General features: G+C 37.8%; 1 protein-coding gene across 2 annotated transcripts in view; it reads left to right on the top strand.

The window, feature by feature from the left end:
• Positions 1–10,119: 10,119 nt before the first annotated feature.
• The window catches only part of LOC133577792 (alpha-N-acetylgalactosaminide alpha-2,6-sialyltransferase 1-like), a 35,988-nt gene continuing 23,001 nt past the window's right edge, over positions 10,120–23,106 (top strand). The window contains exons 1-5 of one of the 2 annotated variants that reach the window (XM_061931815.1): positions 10,120–10,161; positions 14,550–14,773; positions 17,848–17,938; positions 18,005–18,130; positions 18,213–18,375. In XM_061931815.1, coding sequence (XP_061787799.1) covers positions 14,670–14,773; positions 17,848–17,938; positions 18,005–18,130; positions 18,213–18,375 — 484 coding nt within the window. In that variant the 5' untranslated portion in view covers positions 10,120–10,161; positions 14,550–14,669. Of the gene's footprint in view, positions 10,162–14,549; positions 14,774–17,847; positions 18,131–18,212; positions 18,376–23,106 lie in introns of both variants that reach the window. The other variant, XM_061931814.1, reaches the window with a different exon arrangement.

Genomic DNA, 23,106 nt, shown 5'->3' with positions numbered 1-23,106 from the left:
CGATCCGTTGTGGTGAAGAAGGAGCTGAGCCGGAAGGCAAAGCTCTCAATTTACCGGTCGATCTACGTTCTCATCCTCAGCTATGGTCATGAGCTTTGGGTTATGACCGAAAGGACAAGATCACGGGTACAAGCGGCCGAAATGAGTTTCCTCCGCCGGGTGGCGGGTCTCTCCCTTAGAGATAGGGTGAGAAGCTCTGCCATCCGGGAGGAGCTCAAAGTAAAGCCGCTGCTCCTCCACATGGAGAGGAGCCAGATGAGGTGGTTCGGGCATCTGGTCAGGATGCCACTTGAACGCCTCCCTCGGGAGGTTTATATTATTAAGATTATTAATATTATTATTAGATGTATCAGATTGTAGGTTGGGTTTTTTTTACCCTTCACGTTCATGTTACATTTTTGTTGCGTTCTGCTTGATTGTAAAACATGTGGATGGAGAGGGGGTGTGACGTTCATATGTTGTCAATATTCAGTGTTTTATCGTTCATAGTGACGGAGGCAGATAATTACATATATCCATATTTGTGTGTTACTTCTTTATTTTCATAGTCATATTACAAAACAGCTAGTGTTCTTTGTTATCTTTTGGTTGTCTGCAAGTACTGTGTGCCAACTTTGAGGAATGTGAAGGGGGAGATCTTCTCTGCTTCTCGTCTAAAACCGACTTTAGATAATAAACAAAAGGGACCTGGAGTGAGCTGAGAGAGAGGGGGGGTAGCAATAAATCCTTTTTCTTATATTTCCTTTTGCCCAGCTGTGGAATAAGAGGGACAAGTAGGGTGGGGGGAAGAGAGACGATATAGAAAATAAGTTTTCCGTATGGGAGTTTAGACCAATTTAGCTGTTATTTCCAAAGGCTTTGGAAATAAAATGACAAAATACGTATTCTGTCTCTGGTGGTTCTTCTACTCAGCTTTGTGTGTCATCAAAAGAGCTTGGGAGTGACCAGCAACTTGAATTCCCTGGGAGGAACAACTGGTCAAAACGCAACAATAGTTAATATCGTTCATTGTTTATTTTTATGTACATTCTGGGTGTCTCATTCAGTAAAAAAAAATTCTAAATTCCATCCTGTTTTTTAAGGCGGTCTCTTATAGGTTTTAGCATTCAGACATTATTGTGAGGTTTTGTATTAGTGGTCCTAAAAATCAGATATATCGGCCCCCACAGACACCTTTTTTTCCTTAAATTTGCCCCCTTCCAAGTCAAAATAATTGCCCAGGCCTGTCTTAGACACACATCATAACAAGTGATGTTGTTTGCTGCTTAATGAACCAAAACATTATGTCGCTACTCGTCCCACGTTTCCTAAAAAAAATAATGTAAAAAAACCAAAACAACTTAAAGCCTTTTCAAACTGTATACTGTTCAAATGACAAAGGCCTTCAGGAGAATTAGGACACACCCACAACCGGTTCTCATTAAAAGGCACCTGTGGGGAGTTGGTGCACGCCTACAAATACCTCTGCTAATGGATGCTAAACCGGGGAAAGGGCAGAGCTTCTTTGTTCTCTTGGACATTATAAAACTGGTTTGCTGTTTATATTTTTTATAAAATCTCTCTTATATGGCTTCGTTTTTGGTTGTTGGTTGTTGTCTATCATTCACAATCCTTATGTAAGACAAGCGCATGTTTTTATTTCTTTATACATTCTAAATCGTAAATAAAAGTTAGCAAAAGTCAGCAAAAAATGGGTGTAATTGGAGTCATTCTATTAATCATCGTTTTATCAACACACTGTAATGTAGTAAAAGGCACATTCATAATAATGTGTAATAATTACGTATTTTGATTATTTTAAGCATAATTTCACAGACGCATTACAGTGTTGACTTCATGAGAGACAACAAAGACTACTTTGGGACAAATTATGATCCAGAACAGTGGTTCCCAACCACCGGGCCGCGGCCCGGTACCGGTCCGTGGATCGATTGGTACCGGGCCGCACAAGAAAAAAAAATTAAATAAATAAATAAATAAATATATATATATTGTTTTATTTATTTATTTTTTTTAAATTAAATCAACATAAAAAACACAAGATACACTTACAAGTAGTGCACCAACCCAAAAAACCTCCCTCCCCCATTTACACTCATTCACACTCATTCGCACAAAAGGGTTGTTTCTTTCTGTTATTAATATTTCTGGTTCCTACATTATATATCAATACAGTCTGCAGGCATACAGTACGTAAGCACACATGATTGTATTTCTTTATGACAAAAAATAAATAAATACCATACCATACCATACCCCCCAAACCCCCTCCCGGTCCGTGGTACAAATTTTCAAGCGTTGACCGGTCGGCAGCTACAAAAAGGTTGGGGACCACTGATCTAGAACACAGGTGTCAAACTCAAGGTCCGGGGGCCAGTTCCGGCCCGCCACATCATTTTATGTGGCCCGCGAAAGCCTGGAAAAAATGAGTTTTAATCAAATACTTATTAGCATTATTTTTTTTGACTAAATGCATTCGTTCTTTTAATTTTGATAGGAACATTTTTTTATATTTTAAACTTTAATATTATTTGATCATGCCTGTCAGGTTCAAACACTGATGACATCTATTAAACAAGACAAGAAGCAAAGAGTTAAACAGAGACAGAATTAAATTTGGTTCAATATGAGGAGAGACGTATGGACACTGTACCCTTCTACAGCGTCTCAGCACGCTCTGGCGAAAGATTGTGCGCCTCCTTCTTTATTCGGACTTTACCTGACCACATGGCAACAGCTGCTTTCAAAGGGACGTGGGTCGTAAACAGCGGTGCCTTTGGTTACAGAACAGTTCAAAAGAAAAGGTAGTAAACACTTCACAGAAAAGTTTGTAAAACAGTTCAAAGAAAGGTCCGTAAAAGACTACAACAAAGAGGTTCGTAAAAGAGTTTAAAAAAAAGCGGTGTCTGGAATTTGGGCAGATCCTGCCTTCTCTCCGCTTTGTAGTCCTTGGGTTAAAACAATATCTTTCTGTTGATTACAATACATGAAAGAAAACAGAACACCTTCATGTTGCTTCCCAACCTACACAGTGGAGTTTTACAAGCCTTCTTCTTGGTAGGTTCAAAGACAGCTTTTGCTTCTCGCTGGGAACTCATTTCAACACAAAGTTTTTGTGATAACTTAGATAAAATTATTCTAACAATGCCAATTATATTATTATATAGTGCATTGCAAAACTATTTTTGTGAGATAAAAACAAATACTTCAATATCTGCTTGTCACCTTTATTTATGATTTTAAAGCAAGTTATACATAAAACAATCTAATAATCAAATGCATATGCATTTCGATTAATCATGATTAATCACAGGTTATTACCCGCATGCATCATGTTTTTTTTGTTTTTTTAAACGGCCCTCTGAAAGCAGCCATTACTGTGATGTGGCCCTCAATGAAAATTAGTTTGACACACTTGACCTAGAACCTTCTATTTTTGAGCATGAACATAAAGAGGATGACCTACAAGTTTTATAAGCTGTGTGCTAAACAGATTTAGCCAGTAGCAGTGTTGCTAAATGCTACACAAGAAATACCACCCAGGAACATAATAAAACAATCACTCACTGTACAATGTCTGCTCTCACCGGGATGTTTATATCTTCCCGTTCTGGTGAAGACTTAGTCATAATTCTCAACAGAGTGAAACAAGCCTCTTTTCATGCCTTTCTCGCCATCCCCGGGTCTACATTTAATGTCAAATATGACCGACTTCTCGCTTTATGGCCACAACCTTCTACTATCCAGGTGAGAGGCATGATTTATAATCTAGAATTAGCTTTCACCAACTCGGAGGCGATGCAGCAGCTCAGTGTATCAATATGATCACGGTGCCTCTGAAATTAATTCCTCTGCGTTAGCGCTTATAATAACAATATTGATAATACTTGGTTAAGATTCAGGTGACGACATGTGAATAGAGTATTGTTGGCGGTTTTTGGATGTTTTTTTTTTTATGGGTAGACTACTCCCATTAACTGCGTTGCTAGCCACCTCGTACTTTCCGTATTTTATGATTTAGAATGAATCCAAAAAGCCAAGCATATGTGTACTTGTCTTACATAGGGATTGTGAATTATAGGCAAAATTCCAAAGAAATTTCCCCTTTTAGCGTATTGTGCGATTTTTTTGGTCATTTTTATTATCATTATTACAAAACCCAAAAGCAGTGAAGTTGTCACGTTGTGTAAATGGTAAATAAAAACAGAATACAATGATTTGCTAATCCTTTTCAACTTATATTCAATTGAATAGACTGCAAAGACAAGATACTTAACATTCGAACTGAGAATTTTTTATTTTTTTTTGCAAATAATCATTAACTTGAAATTTAATGGCAGCAACACATTGCAAAAAAGTTGCCACAGGGGCATTTTTACCACTGTGTTACATGGCCTTTCCTTTTAACAACACTAAGTAAACGTTTGGGAACTGAGGAGACACATTTTTGAAGCTTTTCAGGTGGAATTCTTTCCCATTCTTGCTTGATGTACAGCTTAAGTTGTTTAACAGTCGTTGTGGTATTTTAGGCTTCATAATGTGCCACACATTTTCAATGGGAGACAGGTCTGGACTACAGGCAGGCCAATCTAGTACCCGCACTCTTTTACTATGAAGCCACGCTGTTGTAACACGTGGCTTGGCATTGTCTTGCTGAAATAAGCAGGGGCGTCCATGATAATGTTGCTTGGATGGCAACATACTGTATGCTGCTCCAAAACCTGTATGTACCTTTCAGCATTAATGATGTCTTCACAGATGTGTAAGTTACCCATGCCTTGGGCACTAATACACCCCCATACCACCACAGATGCTGGCTTTTACACTTTGCGCCTATAACAATCCGGATGGTTCTTTTCCTCTTTGTTCGTCCTCAGTTTCCAAAAACAATTTGAAATGTGGACTCGTCAGACCACAGAACACTTTTCCACTTTGCATCAGTCCATCTTAGATGCGCTCGGGCCCAGCGAAGCCGGCGGCGTTTCTGGGTGTTGTTGATAAATGGCTTTCGCTTTGCATAGTAGAGTTTTAACTTGCACTTACAGATGTAGCGACCAACTGCAGTTACTGACAGTGGTTTTCTGAAGTGTTCCTGAGCCCATGTGGTGATATCCTTTACACACTGATGTCGCTTTTTGATACAGGGATCGAAGGTCCGTAATATCATCGCTTACGTGCAGTGATTTCTCCAGATTCTCTGAACCTTTTGATGATATTACAGACCATAAATGGTGAAATCCCTAAATTCCTTGCAATAGCTGGTTGAGAAATGTTGTTCTCGAACAATTTGCTCACGCATTTGTTGACAAAGTGGTGACCCTCGCCCCATCCTAGTTTGTGAATGACTGAGCATTTCATGGAAGCTGCTTTTATACCCAATCATGGCACCCACCTGTTCCCAATTAGCCTATTCAGCGGTGGGATGTTCCAAATACGTGTTTGATGAGCATCCCTCAACTTTCTCAGTCTTTTTTGCCACTTGTGCCAGCTTTTTTGAAACATGTTGCGGCCATCCAATTCCAAATGAGCTAATATTTGCGAAAAATGACAAAGTTGACCGGTTCGAATGTTAAATACCTTGTCTTTGCAATTGAATATAAGTTGAAAAGCGATTGCAAATCAATGTATTCTGTTTTTATTTACCATTTACACAACGTGACAACTTCACTGGTTTTGGGTTTTGTCGTTAATGCACCTTTTAACTATCATTTTTAATCCACTTTGTATCCTTTTTATGATGGTGCCCCTGTTGTTTTAGTTGTTCTGTTGTTTTACTTCACCTATGTTTTGTACAGCGCTTTATAAATAAAATGTACTCACTTACTTACTTGAATGTGATGAAAATGTGTATTTTAATATTTACGAGAGTACACACCAGGATGCCAGGTATGAAGGAGGCCAAAAGATGGAGCGAATAGAGAAAATCTAGTATCAGATGATTTTTATCACGTTAGTCGTCATTCACAGATACCGGTAATATATATTATATGCACTGTAAATGGTGGCTCATACAACCTGTTTTTCCAGTAATCGAGTACATCTTTGAACACATCACATGTTCACTCAATGCTCATGTTATCGGTCTGAATCGGGTGAATGCACGGTGAAACATTGAGATGGTAAAACAATGATGGCTGGCTAAAAAAGTAGCTCACCTGTTGCACAAATTCCTAAAGTTGCTGGATAATAATCAAGTCACACAATGCATTGAATGTTACCAGTGGGAATTGCATTAGTGCAGTTCCACTACACAGAACTACATAGTAAATTAAGGAGCCTTCGTTGGAAATATTTTTTGTGGACTGGATTAACTCTCTCCCGAGAAGAGGCAATTAATTCAGACTTCGGAATGCAGAAGTGATAGCGCTATCCTGGAGGAGAGACTCCATGTTTTGTTCACTTTCTGTTCTCAATTTATTCACAATATTCTCCATAAGTAATAACATTAAAAATAAATAATAATTAGTGAAGTAAGTTGTATTTCAAATATGGTGAGATAGGCTCCAGCACCCCCCGCGACCTCGAAAGGGATAAGCGGTAGAAAATGGAAATCGTTGGATGGATGTTTGAGATGAATAAGATTATCTAGAAAATGAATGGATGGATGAAATAAATCTTCTTCTTTGTACTTTGTAAACACTTGAAGTTTGAAGAGTTTCTTGAAGTGTATCATATTAGTACATTGTTTGATTTCTTTGCTTCATCAATTCCATAATTTAATTCCACATACTGATATACTGAAGGTCTTTAGTGTTGTACGTGCGTACAAATATTTTAAATTACTGAAGTGAATTAATTAACTCATATTTTATTCTACATATGGTGAATGTTTATATTCAACTTGAAGAAAGCAAACCACCAGGTTCAAGTAAATAATGGTTGAGCCCATAATAAATTAAGGAGCCTTAGTTGGACATTCGTATGTGGACTGGGTTAACGCTCTCACGAGAAGAGGCAATGAAATCAGACTTTGGAATGCAGAAATGATAGCGCTATCCTGGAGAAGAGACTCCATGTTTTGTTCACTTCCTGTTCTCAATTTATTCACAATATACTCCATAAGTAATAACATTAAAAATAAATAATAATTAGTGAAGTAAGTTATATTTCATATAGTGAGATAGGCTCCAGCACCCCCCGCGACCTCGAAAGGGATACGCGGTAGAAAATGGAAATGGATGGATGGTGAGATAAATAAGATTATCTAGAAAATGAATGGATGGATGAAATAAATCTTCTTCTTTGTACTTTGTAAACACTTGAAGTTTGAAGAGTTTCTTGAAGTGGATCATATTAGTACATTGTTTGATTTCTTTGCTTCATCCATTCCATAATTTAATTCCACATACTGATATACTGAAGGTCTTAAGTGTTGTACGTGCGTACAAATATTTTAAATTGCTGAAGTGAATTAATTAACTCATATTTTATTCTACATATGGTGAATGTTTATATTCAACTTGAAGAAAGCGAACCACCAGGTTCAAGTAAATAATGGTTGAGCCCATAATAAATTAAGGAGCCTTAGTTAGACATTTGTATGTGGACTGGGTTAACGCTCTCACGAGAAAAGGCAATGAAATCAGACTTCGGAATGCAGAAATGATAGCGCTATCCTGGAGGAGAGACTCCATGTTTTGTTCACTTCCTGTTCTCAATTTATTCACAATATACTCCATAAGTAATAACATTAACAATAAATAATAATTAGTGAAGTAAGTTATATTTCATATAGTGAGATAGGCTCCAGCACCCCCCGCGACCTCGAAAGGGATAAGCGGTAGAAAATGAAAATGGATGGATGGTGAGATAAATAAGATTTTCTAGAAAATGAATGGATGGATGAAATAAATCTTCTTCTTTGTACTTTGTAAACACTTGAAGTTTGAAGAGTTTCTTGAAGTGGATCATATTAGTACATTGTTTGATTTCTTTGCTTCATCCATTCCATAATTTAATTCCACATACTGATATACTGAAGGTCTTAAGTGTTGTACGTGCGTACAAATATTTTAAATTACTGAAGTGAATTAGTTAACTCATATTTTATTCTACATATGGTGAATGTTTATATTCAACTTGAAGAAAGCGAACCACCGGGTTCAAGTAAATAATGGTTGAGCCCATAATAAATTAAGGAGCCTTAGTTGGGCATTCGTATGTGGACTGTATTAACTCTCTCACGAGAAGAGGCAATGAATTCAGACTTCGGAATGCAGAAGTGATAGCGCTATCCTGGAGGAGAGACTCCATGTTTTGTTCACTTCCTGTTCTCAATTTATTCACAATATACTCCATAAGTAATAACATTAAAAATAAATAATAATTAGTGAAGTAAGTTATATTTCATATAGTGAGATAGGCTCCAGCACCCCCCGCGACCTCGAAAGGGATAAGCGGTAGAAAATGGAAATGGATGGATGGTGAGATAAATAAGATTATCTAGAAAATGAATGGATGGATGAAATAAATCTTCTTCTTTGTACTTTGTAAACACTTGAAGTTTGAAGAGTTTCTTGAAGTGGATCATATTAGTACATTGTTTGATTTCTTTGCTTCATCCATTCCATAATTTAATTCCACATACTGATATACTGAAGGTCTTTAGTGTTGTACGTGCATACAAATATTTTGAATTAAAGTAAATAATGGTTGAGCCCATAATAAATTAAGGAGCCTTCGTTGGAAATATTTTATGTGGACTGGATTAACTCTCTCACGAGAAGAGGCAATAAATTCAGACTTCGGAATGCAGAAGTGATAGACTCCATGTCTATCTTCACGCCAACATTTAAGGTACAACCTACAGAGGTTGTTTTTTCCGGTCACTTACATATGAACATCTCCTTACATGGTCAGGTTGTGCTGTCCTGACTTAGCACACACCCAGAGACAGAAAGGAGGAATATAAAAAAACGGATGTTTTTTTTTTTTTTTTGACTTGACCTCCTCCAGGTACTGCAGTCCTGTATAATGATGCTCGCTTGTAGTAAAGCAACTTTTGGTGCATTAAAACGTCTCCAACGTCTCTTTTGTTGCCAACTCCCTGAAAAAAGAATAAGGGACACCTTGCAGAGCTGGTCAACCTTTTTTTTTTTTTGGTTGGCCTTTTTTATTTGTCTGAAAGGATTTTTCTACTATCCACAAATGTTATCTTCTTGTTCAAGACGTTTCAGAGTTTCTTCATTTCAACCCTTTGTGGTTTATATGACCCGATAACTGACAATTTACACATTTATTTGTATACTATTTGCAGGGGCGCCGAAAAGGGGGGGTAAAGGAGACGGATTCTAGGGGCCCATGATGGAGGGGGGCCCAGAGAGGCCCCTAATGATGATGAAATTATAATACAGAAAAAATAATGACACTATGTTGGGGGCCCTGTAAAGATTCTTTTCATGGGACCCAAAATCCCTAGCGGCGCCCCTGACAATTTGACTCCAGTCAAAATGTAAGTTGATGCCCAGGTTTTGGATTCATATGAATACATGGAGAAATTGTTTTTATTTTTTTTGTCCAAAATTACTAAATTAACAGAATAAAATGTTGTTTTTTTGTCTTAAATATAAATATTTCCTCCTTAACGTAACATGATACAAATAAACACATTTCTTGAACGGAAGTCTGTCCTGCTGAACTCAGAATAAATTCAGTGTGCAGCTTTATGATAGAACGGGTCTGCAACTTTCATCACTTTGTGGTAATGAGTCATTAAATAAAAGTGACGACACAAACACGCTCATATTAAAAGTTGTGCTTAGCTTATTGCAACCATAGACACAACACTTGTATTTGTACTTTTATACACTTTAGTCGTCTGCTGCACTGACAAGATGCCTGCTCGGTGCGTGTTTGGCGACTGTGGCGAAACTGCCGAAACAAAACTGGCGTGTGACGTCGTGATTGTCCTTGTTCCGCTCGCTATGCAGGGCGCGCCAAAAAAATAAAATAAAATAATTTTCCGGCTTTGTCAATGACGTCATCCCGACTCAATAGAATCATCACATCTGTTTAAAAAATAAATAAATAAATATATAAATATATATATATATATGTATATATATATATATATATATATATAATGACACTTCCGGAAGTGATGCCAGCACCCGGAAGTAACTTGTCCAGCGGCTAACTAGCAAGCTAGCACCTTCAAACCAGGTCAGTTTCTTTTATCTCGGTTGTTTTTGCTTCAAATGCTGTTATTTAAATAAAAAAAATTATGTAGTTTACATGTATGAGACATAAGACGTTTGTTTTGTTGAGAAAATTACAGCTAGCTTAACGAACTAATTAGCTTGAAATGATCAACAGGTGTATTTTATGTGTGGGCACATTTTGGAATAGCACAAAATGTCGGTTTCCTCTTTTAAAGTCTGTAAGGGAGGATAATTTACAAACTTAATCCCTAATAAAGCTCACAGAGTCATTGTCCCAAAAAAAAAAAATAAAAAAAAAAATAAAAATAAAAAATATATATATATACAGGGCGCGCAAACCTCGGGACATGAATAATAATAATAATGGATTAGATTTTATATAGCGCTTTTCTAGGCACTCAAAGCGCTTCACAGAGAAGTGAGAACCCATCATTCAAATATACAATAATACAAAACAACCGTCTCTGTTGACCACTTAATTAAAAAAAAAAAAAAAAAAAATATGGGACAAAGTGCGTCCCTTGACGGCTCATTACGAATCGCGTACTTTTGTTTCTAAATACGGGACAGTTCCCTTATTTCGGGAAAAACCGGGAATTCCAGTTCAAAAAACAACTTTGTTTTTTGTCCTGATTGAGAGGAATGTTTGGACGGTGGAACGGTTGAAGTGGGTTGAAAAATGTGGAAGGAGTAGTCGTCAGAAATAAGGGTGAAAAAAGGGTTTGGAAAAAAAAGGGCATTCTGGGAAATCCAGGAATTTTTTGGAACTAGGAACAAATGATAGTTTGAATTTCCAGGATGAGTGGAATATGTTAAAGGTGGAATGGTTTGAATCGGTTGAAAAATGTGGAAATTGTGGATTTTTAAAAAATGGACAATTAATTTTGAATGGGGAAAATATCCCTGAAAACTAGGAAATTTTGGAAATCCGAGAATTTAAAAACATTGTTGAAGGAGAGCACAGAACTTTGAACAGGTTGACTATTTTGGAGTTGGAACAGTTTGAATTAGATGAAACTTAGAAAAAGGTCCCATTCATTTCAATGGTAATTTCATGGGAATTTTGGGGAAAATGTTAAAAGACTTGAATATTCTGAACAAGTTGAAATGATTGGAGTTGGACGATTTTTTCTATTGACCACTTAATTTAAAAAACAATACGGGACAAAGTGCGTCCCTTGACGGCTCATTACGAATCGCGTACTTTTGTTTCTAAATACGGGACAGTTCCCTTATTTCGGGAAAAACCAGGAATTTTTCCAGTTCAAAAAACAACTTTGTTTTTTGTCCTGATTAAGAGGAATGTTTGGACGGTGGAACGGTTGATGTGGGTTGAAAAATGTGGAAGGAGTAGTCGTCAGAGATAAGGGTGAAAAAAGGGTTTGGAGAAAAAAAAGGGAATTCTGGGAAATCCAGGAATTTTTTGGAACGAGGAAAAATGATAGTTAGAATTTACAGGATGAGTGGAATATGTTAAAGGTGGAATGGTTTGAATCGGTTGAAAAATGTTGAAATTGTGGATTTTTAAAAAAATGGACAATTAATTTCGAATGGGGAAAATATCCCTGAAAACTGAGAAATCTTGGAAATCCGAAAATTAAAAAAAAATGCTGAAGGAGAGCACAAAACTTTAAACAGGTTGAATATTTGGGAGTTGGAACAGTCTGAATTGGATAAAACTTTGAAAAATGTCCCATTCATTTCAATGGGAATTTCATGGAAATTTGGGAATTTCAGGAATTTAAAGAAAATTGTTAAAAGACTTGAATATTCTGAACGAGTTGAAATGGTTGGTGTTAGAATTTTTTAAATCGGTCGAGAAATATTGAAGTAGTAACATTTTTAATTAAGAAATAGTTTTAAGAAATTTCAGAAAAAACAGGAATTTTTTCCAGTTCAAAAAACAACTTTGTATTTTGTCCTGATTAAGAGCAATGTTTAGACAGTGGAACGGTTGAAGTGGGTTGAAAAATGTGGAAGGAGTAGTCTTCAGAAAAAATTGTGAAAAAAGGGGGTCTTGGGAAATCCAGGAATTTTTTTGAACTCGGAAAAATTATAGTTTGAATATCCAGGATGAGTGAAATATGTTGAAGGTGGAATGGTTTGAATCGGTTGAAAAATGTGGAAATGGTGGAAGTTTGACAAATGGCCAATTCATTTTGAATGGGGAGAAATGTCCCTGAAAACTGGGAAATCTTGGAAATCCTGGAATTTTTTTTAATTGTTGAAGTAGAGCACACAATTTTGAACAGGTTGAATATTTTGGAGTTGGAACAGTTTGAATTGGATGAAACTTTGAAAAATGTCCCATTCATTTCAATGGGAATTTCATGGAAATTTGGGAATTTTGGGGAAAATGTTTAAAGACTTAAATATTCTAAACGAGTTGAAATGGTTGGTGTTGGAATTTTTCAAATCGGCCGAGAAATATTGAAGAAGTAACATTTTTAATTGAGAAATGGTTTTAAGGAATTCCAGGAATTTCGGAAAAAAAAGATTTTTTTCCAGTTCAAAAAACAACTTAGTATTTTGTCCTGATTAAGAGGAATGTTTAGACGGTGGAACGGTTGAAGTGGGTTGAAAAATGTGGAAGGAGTAGTTGTCAGAAAAAATGGTGAAAAAAGGGTTTGAAAGAAAGGGAATTCTGAGAAATCCAGGAATTTTTTTTAACTTGGAAAAATGATAAGGAATTCCAGGAATTTTGAAAAAACAGGAATTTTTTACAGTTCAAAAAACAACTTTGTATTTTTTTCCTGATTAAGAGGAATGTTTGGATGGTGGAACGGTTGAAGTGGGTTGAAAAATGTGAAAGGAGTAGTTGTCAGAAAAAAGGTTTTGGAAAAAAAGGGAATTCTGGGACATCCAGGAAATTTTTTTAACTAGGAAAAATGATAGTTTGAATTTCCAGGATGAGTGGAATATGTTGAAGGGGGAATGGTTTGAATCGGTTGAAAATGTGGAAATTGTGGATTTTAAAAAAAAATGGACAATTAATTTCGAATGGGGAAAATATCCCTGAAATTTTAGAAAAATGTCCCATTCGTTTCAATGGGAATTTCATGGGAATTTCGGGAATTTTTGGGAGAATGTTAAAATACTTGAATATTCTGAACGAGCTGAAATAGTTGGTGTTGTAATTTTTCAAATTGGTCAAGAAATATCGAAGTAGTAACATTGTTAATTGAGAAATGGTATTACGGAATTCCAGGAATTTCGGAAAAAAACGGGAATCTTTTCCAGTTTACAAAACAACTTAGTATTTTGTCCTGATTAAGAGGAATTTTTGGACGGTGGAACGGTTGAAGTGGGTTGAAAAATGTGGAAAGAGTAGTCGTCAGAAAAAAGGGAATTCTGGGAATTCCTGGACATTTTTTTTAACTTGGAAACATGATAGTTTGAATATCCAGGATGAGTGAAATTTGGTTGAAGGTGGAATGGTTTGAATCTGTTGAAAAATGTGGAAATGGTGGAAGTTTGAAAAATGGCCAATTCATTTTAAATGTGAAAATGTCCCGGAAAAAATTTGGGAATTCCGGGGAAAGAGTGATTTTTTTTTTAAATGGTAAAAAACTTGAATGTTCTGAATGGTTTGTGTTGGAATTTTCAAAACGGTCGAGAAATGTTGAAGTAGTAAAATTTTTAATTGAGAAATGGTATAACGGAATTCATGGAATTTGGGGAAAACCGGGGAATTTTTCCAGTTCAAAAGACATCTCAGTTTTTTGTCCAGATCAAGAGGGACGATTTGACCGTGGAATGATTAAAGTGGGTTGAAAAATGTGGGCGAAGTAGTCGACAAAAAAAAGGTTTGGGAACATTGGGAATTCTGGAAATTCCTGGAATTTTTTTGAAATTGTAAAAATGATAGTTAGAATGTCTAGCATATGTTGAAGGTGGACTGGTTTGATTCGGTTGAAAAATGTGGAAATTGTGGAAGTTTGAAAAATGGCCAATTCATTTTGAATGGGGGAATAATGTCCCGGAAAACCTGGAATTCTGGGAAATCTTTGAATTTTTTGGAATTTGTCAAGGGAAAGCCCGCGATTCCCTAATAGGCTGAACAGTTTGAAGTTGGAACGGTTCGAATCGGTTGACAAATGTGCAAGGTAGAGTGTGCCAAAATCTGGAGAAGAAGAATAAATAGATGCATTTTGGAGTAGAAAACCATATGTGTGAATGCTTTGGAGCATTCACACATTATGACATAATAAATATTGGAGCATAAAAATCTAGTATGTGCCCTATATCTGACAACTTGACATTCAAGCTCACCACACTGCCATCAGGGGAGAGATTTCGGTCAGCCAAGAAAGTGTTTCTATCCGTGCACCATTAGGTGTTCTCATGTTTGATGCCAAAAAAGTGTTCCATTTTAATTCATTTTTGCAGGAATGATAATGGTGTGGGTGTGTGGGTGAGCATAGAGGCACTGCCTTGTGACACGTGTCACCAGGTGTCACATCCAGTCCTCTCGGCCAGGTGCAAAGTGAGCCTTCCTCGTATTCAGCCATGGCCTGCCACACGTTCAGGATTTGGAATTTGCTGCTTGTCCTCCTGCTCCTCACCGTTGTGGTTTTTGTCGTGTATCAGTCAGAATTGTCCTTTGACATCAGGTAAGGATCCTTTTTTTTTGCTCCAATTAGGGCTGGATACTGTAGGTAAGGCGTGTCCAGAGTGCGTCCTGGCAGCCTTTTTGTTTTGCAATCCGCAGCTTGTTTTTACTAATCTGTCATAAGATCAGAAGATTACATTGTAGGGAACTAGGGATGTAATAATAGCAAAATTCCATATCACAGTTATAATTATTCTTATAAACCAGGGGTGTCCAAAGTGCGGCCTGTTGCACATTCAAAAAATACAAAAACGTGAAAATAAAAGAGCAAATAGGTGCAAAGTAGCAGAAAAAGGTTGAAATATTATTGCTAAAAACTGGGGATGCACAATTGTTGAAGTCAATACCGATACAGATAACTTCCTGTCTCTCAAGGATACCGATAACCAAATACCTTATTATAAGGAGTACTTTTTAAATGTAGTTTGTGCATTATAACACTTATACAAGACTTTTAAAGTCATTTTGATAGGCTAATACAGACACGTACACCATGTGTAATTTTTTGCGGTTCCAGACAGATTTGATTTTTTAATATATGCATACATAAAGTATATGCACACACACTCACACACACACAGTGTGCTTGGGTCATATATTTGGGAGCATTAATACAAAACCTCACAATAGTGTCTGATTGAATGCTAAAAACGTTATGACGGACCGCCTTAAAAAACGGAATGGAATTGTACTTTTTTTTTACTGAATGTGCATGAAAATAAAGAATGTGGGATTTATAATATTAACTATGAACGATAAAACACTGAATATTGACAACATATGAACGTCACACTCCCACTTCCCTAGTTAAAATCACTGAGGCTGCCTCTAAAAGGAGTGGTCACACATATCATGCAAAGCAGCTCCAGTACGCACAATACGTGACGGAATGTGCTAGGGGGCCTTGTGATTGCCTTGTGTCTGCTTCGTCTGCGTGCTGTGGTCTTATCTTCGTTGAGGTACTTGAAGTCCTTGGCTGTTAGCGGGCTAAAACAAAGAAAACATCTGCGGCGAGCCCCCCCCCCCTCATATGCCGTGGAAGATAACAAGTTGTGTGCTCTTGCACGAAGCAGAAAAGAGCACAATAGATAATAACTATAGCAACTGCCTTTAAGCATAAGAGTTGTGTGATAACTTATATATAATTATTCTAACACAGTGGCTCTTAACCTGAGTTCGATCGAACCCTAGGGGTTCGGCGGAGGTCAAAACACACCGGACTCATCGTGTAAATACAAACTTCTCCCTATCGGCGTATTACGGATACGGCAACAGCTGACTGATTTGCAGGTGTGTAATTTGTTGTGAGTTTATGCACTGTGTTGGTTTTGTTGTTTGAACAAGGTGATGTTATTTATTATTATCATTTATGTTCATGCACGGTTCATTTTGTGCACCAGTAAAAATAAAACACGGTAACACTTTAGTATGGGGAACATATTCACCATTAATTAGTTGCTTATTAATATGCAAATTAGTAACATATTGGCTCTTAACTAGTCATTATTAAGTACTTATTAATGCCTTATTCGGCATGGCCTTATTATAATCCTGACCCTCTAACCCTGGCCCTAACCAAATAACTCTAAATTAAGTCTTTATTACTTAGAATATGTTCCCCTAGTGTCCAAATAACTCTAAATGAAGTCTTTATTACTTAGAATATGTTCCCCTAGTGTCCAAATAACTCTAAATTAAGTCTTTATTACTTAGAATATGTTCCCTTAGTGTCCAAATAACTCTAAATTAAGTATGTTACTTAGAATATGTTCCCCATACTAAAGTGTTACCAAAAACATATAACTTTGTCTTGAATTTGAAAAAAATTTTTTTTTTTTTTTTTTCACTAAAGAAGGATTCGGTGAATGCGCATATGAAACTGCTGGGGTTCGGTACCTCCAACAAGGTTAAGAACCACTGTTCTAACACATAGTTGTCAAGACTTGGTCTTGGGTGTGTGCTTTTCCGGGATGCAACGGAAAGTTGGCTCGGGCGAGACGGGAATGAAGGTACATGATTTATTTATTATTATCAAAAAAAAAGGAATAAATGAAAGCGCGCACAGTGGCGGAGAATAAACTATGAAACCAAAAGACTATAGCAAAAAAGTACAAATGAAAAGCACGCACAGTGGCGGAGAACAAACTATGAAAAACAAAAAGACTATAAACATGGAACAAAAACTTACTTGGCTTGGACAAAAATAGTTGCATGAAGAATGGACATGGGAAGAAGTGCCAGGCATGGACAGAGCATAAATGTGGTGAGGTCGTCAGAACGACAAACTGAAAAGAATGAACTTAAATACTATGGACATGATTAGTGAAAGCAGGTGCGTGACTCAAAACGTGAAACAGGTGCGTGACGTGACAGGTGAAAACTAATGGTTGCTATGGTGACAAACAAGAGTGCACAATGAGTCCAAACGTGGAACAGGTGAAACTAATGGGTAATCATGCAAACAAGACAAGGGAGTGAAAAGCCAGAAACTAAACAAAACATGACTAAGACAAAACATGATTACACAGACATGACAATAGTAAATAATTAGATTACTACAGTAACTAATTAGATGACCATAGTAACTAGTACATCATGCAAAAGTGCAGATTCCAACCATTAAAATACTTTGTATAGTGCAAGACTTACGGCCATTAGAAAACATCACTGGCAGCTATAGTTTCCATCTTAAAGATCTAAAAAAATGTTTTGGAAATGTCCAGGTGAGCCAGATTGAAAAGCTTAATGGGCCGCATGTGGCCCCCGGGCCTTAATTTGCCTAGGTCTGCTTTATAGTAACTAGTCAAGTTGAACTTTAAAAATGAAGAAGCCCACAAGTAGTTTTGTGTCCTGTGCTTGATAACTTTTTTGCCGGGCAACGTACACTTCAAAACTCGCTAACACTGGCGAGCTACTTAAATGCTATGTACAAAATACACATCAACTTTTTCTCTATTACAAACATTCTACCCCTATTTAACCCAAATTGGTCCAGAATGCTGCCCTTTGTGGAAAGGTTTGGACACCCTCACTGGAGCTTATTCATTATTTCACATTCTTTTCTCCTGTCTTTAGTCCACCTAACTGGACCACTTTCTCAGGGAAACTGGATCTGCTCCTGGTGGGCCGTTGGTCCAAGACGAATGCCACCGGCTGGGCTCAGGAGGTAAGCTCCACGGAATTCAGTAAAGCAAAGTACGACTCAAAGGTGACCTCCGCTCGCCCCACAAAGGTGGAAAGTGAGCAAGGGACCAATCCCGAGACCCCCATACCCATCCTGCTGCCACAAAACTTCTCAAAGACTCCAGTGTGGGATTTTGACGACGTTTACAACCAGGATGCTGCACCCAGACAGTCGGTAAGAGAGAAGAAGAGAAGTGACTGATTTGAATCATTTAACAACTAAACGGGCGGGCATTTTATTTTATTTTTTTACCTAGACGTGCCAACAATCCCTCAGGAATTCCCAGGATGAGAGCTTCAGGAAGGAATTCCTACCCAACATTCGCTTGTTCCTGCACAAAGACGACATCAACATGAGCGAGTGGAACAGACTCTCCCACTTTAACAGTCCCTTTGGCTTCATGGGCTTCACTTACGACGGTACGTATGTACCCCTTTGGGGGGCGCTGTGCGATGCCTGCGATGATACTAAGTTAGCATGTACCTTATTGATGTGATAGCCACATGTGGCTTCCCCGTTGGACAAAACAATCTTCGAACGTCCCTAATTGTTCCTTTTCTTAAAGGAAACGGCAGGCTGTCTTCTTCTATAGATTAATGTTAATATTTGAGGGGTCCCGGGCCCCTGTGTAGTGGAAAAGTTGAGCCTCGAGGTCAAAAACGTTAGGAATCCCTGCTATGCAATAGTGTATCTAAAACACACATAACAAGGGGGTACCTCTTTATTAACAAGCTAAATAACAACAAGCAAACACACACACACACACAGAAGTCCTTTTGGTGCCCTCACAAATGATCAGAAATCACAAAAATCCTTAACTTTAACAACCATATTGCTACAATGATAAACATTCCAAAAAAGTAAAAAGCGACACCAAAACACATCAATTGAAATAATTTGGAATGGAGTGATCTTTGTTGTGATTACAAAGGTACAAAAAAAAAGTGTTTGGTGGGAAAAGGCAAGTCAAGGCAACTTTATTTGTATAACGCTTTTCATACACAAGGCAGACTCAAAGTGCTTCACAGCACAACATGTGGTACAACAAAGTGAAATGAAAGAAAATAAAAGCAAAATTAAAATGCAGACAATAAAAATAAAAACAGTGCGGACGTTAAAAGTTAAAAGATTTAGCTGAAAGCTAAGGTGAACATAAAAGTTTTCAGTCTAGTTTTAAAAGTAGTCAGAGTTGGGGAAATTCTGACATCTTCAGGAAGTTTATTCCAGCTATTTGTTGCATAGTGACTGAATGATGCTCTCCCTTGATTTGAGTTTACTCTGGGAACCGCTAACAGATTGGTCTCAGAAGATCTTAGTGATCTAGAGGGCTTATATAGTGGGAGCATATCGGTGATATACTTCGGCCCTAGACCATGTAGTGATTTATATGTGAGCAGGAGGATTTTGAAATCAATTCTCTGATGTACAGGGAGCCAATGTAAGGATTTAAGAATTGGTGTAATGTGCTTACATTTTTTGGTCTTTGTTAGATAGAACTCTAGCAGCAGCATTCTGAACAAGCTGTAGCTGCCTGACAGTTTTTTTGGGAAGACCTACAAGGAGACCATTACAATAGTCTAGCCTACTGGTAATGAAGGTATGTACACATTTTTCTAAGTCTTGTTACATTTTTGAGGTGATAGTAGGCCGTTACTCCACACGTTACGTTTGTTGGTTCTGATACAAAGTCACCAATGGAAACAAAATAGTTCCTATCTTGTAGATATGACTTGAACCAGCTTAAAACTGTGCCTGAGATCTCCACCCAGTTTTCCGACCTGTCCAAAAGTATTGACAGTGTCAAATGCAGCACTGAGGTCCAATAGCATTAATACTGAAGTTTTGCCAGAGTCTGTGTTTAGACGGATGTCATTTAAGGTAGATGCGAATTTGAGAGATCTTAGATGTGTGTGTCCAAGTTAAAGGAAAACTGCATGCTGTCTTCTTTTAATGAATTATTACAATCTTTGCAAGCTGGGTGACGTTTGCTGTGGTCTGGAACAATACGGCACACAAACAACTATCAGAAATGCAGCCAATATTACACACAGATAGCGTGTCATGAGACATGCAAATATAAATTAAATACACAGAGGACAAAAGTAAAGGAATTTAAATGAGTTCAAATATACCTACAAAGAGGTATATTAATGCAATATGTACATACAGCTAGCCTAAATAGCATGTTAGCATCGATTAGCTTGCAGTCATGCACTGACCAATATGCCTGATTAGCACTCCAACAAGTCAATAACATCAACAAAGCGCACCTTTGTGCATTCACACACAGTATATAACGTTTGGTGGACAAAGTCGGAGATGGTTGTACATGTAAACAAACAAAACGGACAAAACTGTGCCAAATACTCTCATCTGTGAAGCATGTTTAACATAAACAGTTGAATTTCTAACAATTAGGAAGGCTTGTGTCATGTTTGTCCTCCTACAGAAAATATATTTAAACAAAAAATTTTTTTTTTTTTCTTCATCTTTTTTCATTTTCACACATCTCTGAAAGCGGTCGAGGAAGCTACTATGGCGGCGCTAAAGAGCCGCGGGTTGCTGACCCCCGGCTTAGTCTGTCGCAGACTCTTGTGAAGCTGTTCAAAAGTGTCTTTTAATATTGGACGTTATATATTGTCACAAAATTAAGGACTATTTTTTTTAGTTTTGATATTTTACAAGTAAAAAAACTGCTGCTCTTGATACTTCAATGATCGTTAAAGAGAAGAGCCTGATGAAATGTAAGGTTAGCCAAGGTTACTAACTGCATGAGTGTAAAGCCAAGTCGAGTTTACTTGTCATTGTTCCCAATTGGAAGTAAGCCAGTTCTTAAAGTCTCTAATACACACCTGGAGTTTTAACTGCAGATTAGTTTGATTAATGACTTAAGTAGGGTGTTGTCTGCGTAACTTTAAGAATATACTTTTTAATAATAGTGCCTGACGGGTTCATGTGAATACTGCACATGAACACGTGCTTCAACAGTTGACGCACGAATGCCTGCGGGACGCCATGACTGACTTTACCGTGCACAGATTCTCTCCTGGCGATAGAAACAAACTTAATACGTCTAACAAACAGGATTGGAGACGGTTTCTTTTACAATCTTTGTATTAAAATGCAGTGGTCAGAGTCCTCAATTAGATCTTTGGTTTGTAGAAAGTCATATAAATGATTATTTCGTTTATGTATTGTTTTCTCTAAATTATCTAGAAAACTATCACTGCTGGTTAGGGGTATAACGGTACACAAAAATTTTGGTTCGGTACGTACCTCGGTTTAGAGGTCACGGTTCGGTTCATTTTCGGTACAGTAAGAAAACAACAAAATATAAATTTTTTGGTTATTTATTTACCAAATTTGTAAACATTGGCTTTATCCTTTTAACAGTGGGAACACTATAATAATTCTGCCCACGTTAATCAACATTAAACTGCCTCAAGTTGTTGCTCAGATTAAATAAAATGACAAAACTTTTCTTCTACATATAAAAAGTGCAACATTAAACAGTTTCAAGTCAACTCATCATGCTTAATTTATTACAGCATTTGGGAAGCCTGTAGTTGATTTGTATTATGTAAATGTTATATTTTTATTTCTATAATTCCCGCAGAAATTTTGATGGGCCTGCTATCTGTGCCCTGGACCTCTGGCCGGGGGTCGCAGGAAACAGTTTATGTAAGATTTGTTGAAAAACTTTATGCCGAACAATGTCTAATTGTGGGCAAAAGCTTGGAGATATTGACTTTTCGTCAAATCTGTGAGCGCCTCAAGGCTTTGAGGAACGTTCCGGTGTTGTCAGATTTCCGATAAGTGGAAAAATGGCCGAGTTAGACCGAGTAGGAAAATAAGAATTTTTGTGTTTTTTCGCGCCAACATCTAACATTGGAGTCAATGAGCGATTTAGCTGACTTTCTTGGCTTTGAGGGACAACAAAGCGAAATGGGACACATGACCTCCATAAAAGTCACATTTTCTGAGAGAGGACTTGTGTGTCAACGTTTTCACCGAAACACATGACAGTGGGATAAAAGATGTGGGCGTGAGGACAGGTTATTCACCAAAAAAAAAAAACATTTTTGGGGCTTCCACGGTCTAGTAAATTAGAGTGGACGCCATCCGCTTTAATGGAGGAATGCCGATGGCGCTCGCCTCCTTCCGATTGCCATCCAGCCAAAACCAAACTTTGGATGTCAAAACTTTTTAGCCAGGGTTAAAGTAGACAGGTGTGTGAACAAAATGAGACGTTAAGCACCGAGCTAAGTGAAAGTATGCCTGAGGTCCAAGAGGAGGTTTTTTGATTGATTGAAACTTGTATTAGTAGATTGCACAGGTAATCTCGCAGGTTGGAGCGTTCTGCTGGAAATATCCGCCATTAAAAAGGTGCGTACACATTCAATTGGCCCATTTTTTGGGGTTTATTCGTGAATAGCGTCGCCATGGTAACACGAAATGTTCCCAATTTAGAGTACCCCCATCGGCGCAAACAAGACCTTTCCGACGGTATAACATATCTGGGGGTTTGTTGGCCGGCTCGTCACGTATCAAGCGTAAGAGAAACGTGTGGAACTATAATAAAAGTAGACTGCAAAGACAAGGTATGTAACGTTTGAACTGGAAAACTTTGTTATTTTTTGCAAATATTAGCTCATTTGGAACTTGATGCCGGGCAGCACGGTGCAAGAGGGGTTAGTGCGTCTGCCTCACAATACGAAGGACCTGAGTAGTCTTGGGTTCAATCCCAGGCCCGGGATCTTTCTGTGTGCAGTTTGCATGTTCTCCCCGTGACTGCGGGGGTTCCCTCCGGGTACTCCGGCTTCCTCCCACCTCCAAAGACATGCACCTGGGGATAGGTTGATTGGCAACACTAAATTGGCCCTAGTGTGTGAACGTGAGTGTGAATGTCTATCTGTGTTGGCCCTGGGATGAGGTGGCGATTTGTCCAGGGTGTACACCACCTTCCGCCCGATTGTAGCTGAGATAGGCTCCAGCGTCCCCGCGACCCCAAAGGGAATAAGCGGTAGAAAATGAATGGATGGATGGAACTTGATGCCTGCAACATGTTTCAAAAAAGCTGGCACAAGTGGCAAAAAAGACGGAGAAAGTTGAGGAATGCTCATCAAACACTTATTTGGAACATCCCACAG

Source organism: Nerophis lumbriciformis, linkage group LG39 (assembly GCF_033978685.3).
Source record: "Nerophis lumbriciformis linkage group LG39, RoL_Nlum_v2.1, whole genome shotgun sequence".
Lineage (NCBI taxonomy): Eukaryota > Metazoa > Chordata > Actinopteri > Syngnathiformes > Syngnathidae > Nerophis > Nerophis lumbriciformis.
Note: the sequence above shows the minus strand (reverse complement) of the source record. Positions and strands in the feature narration are given on the sequence as shown.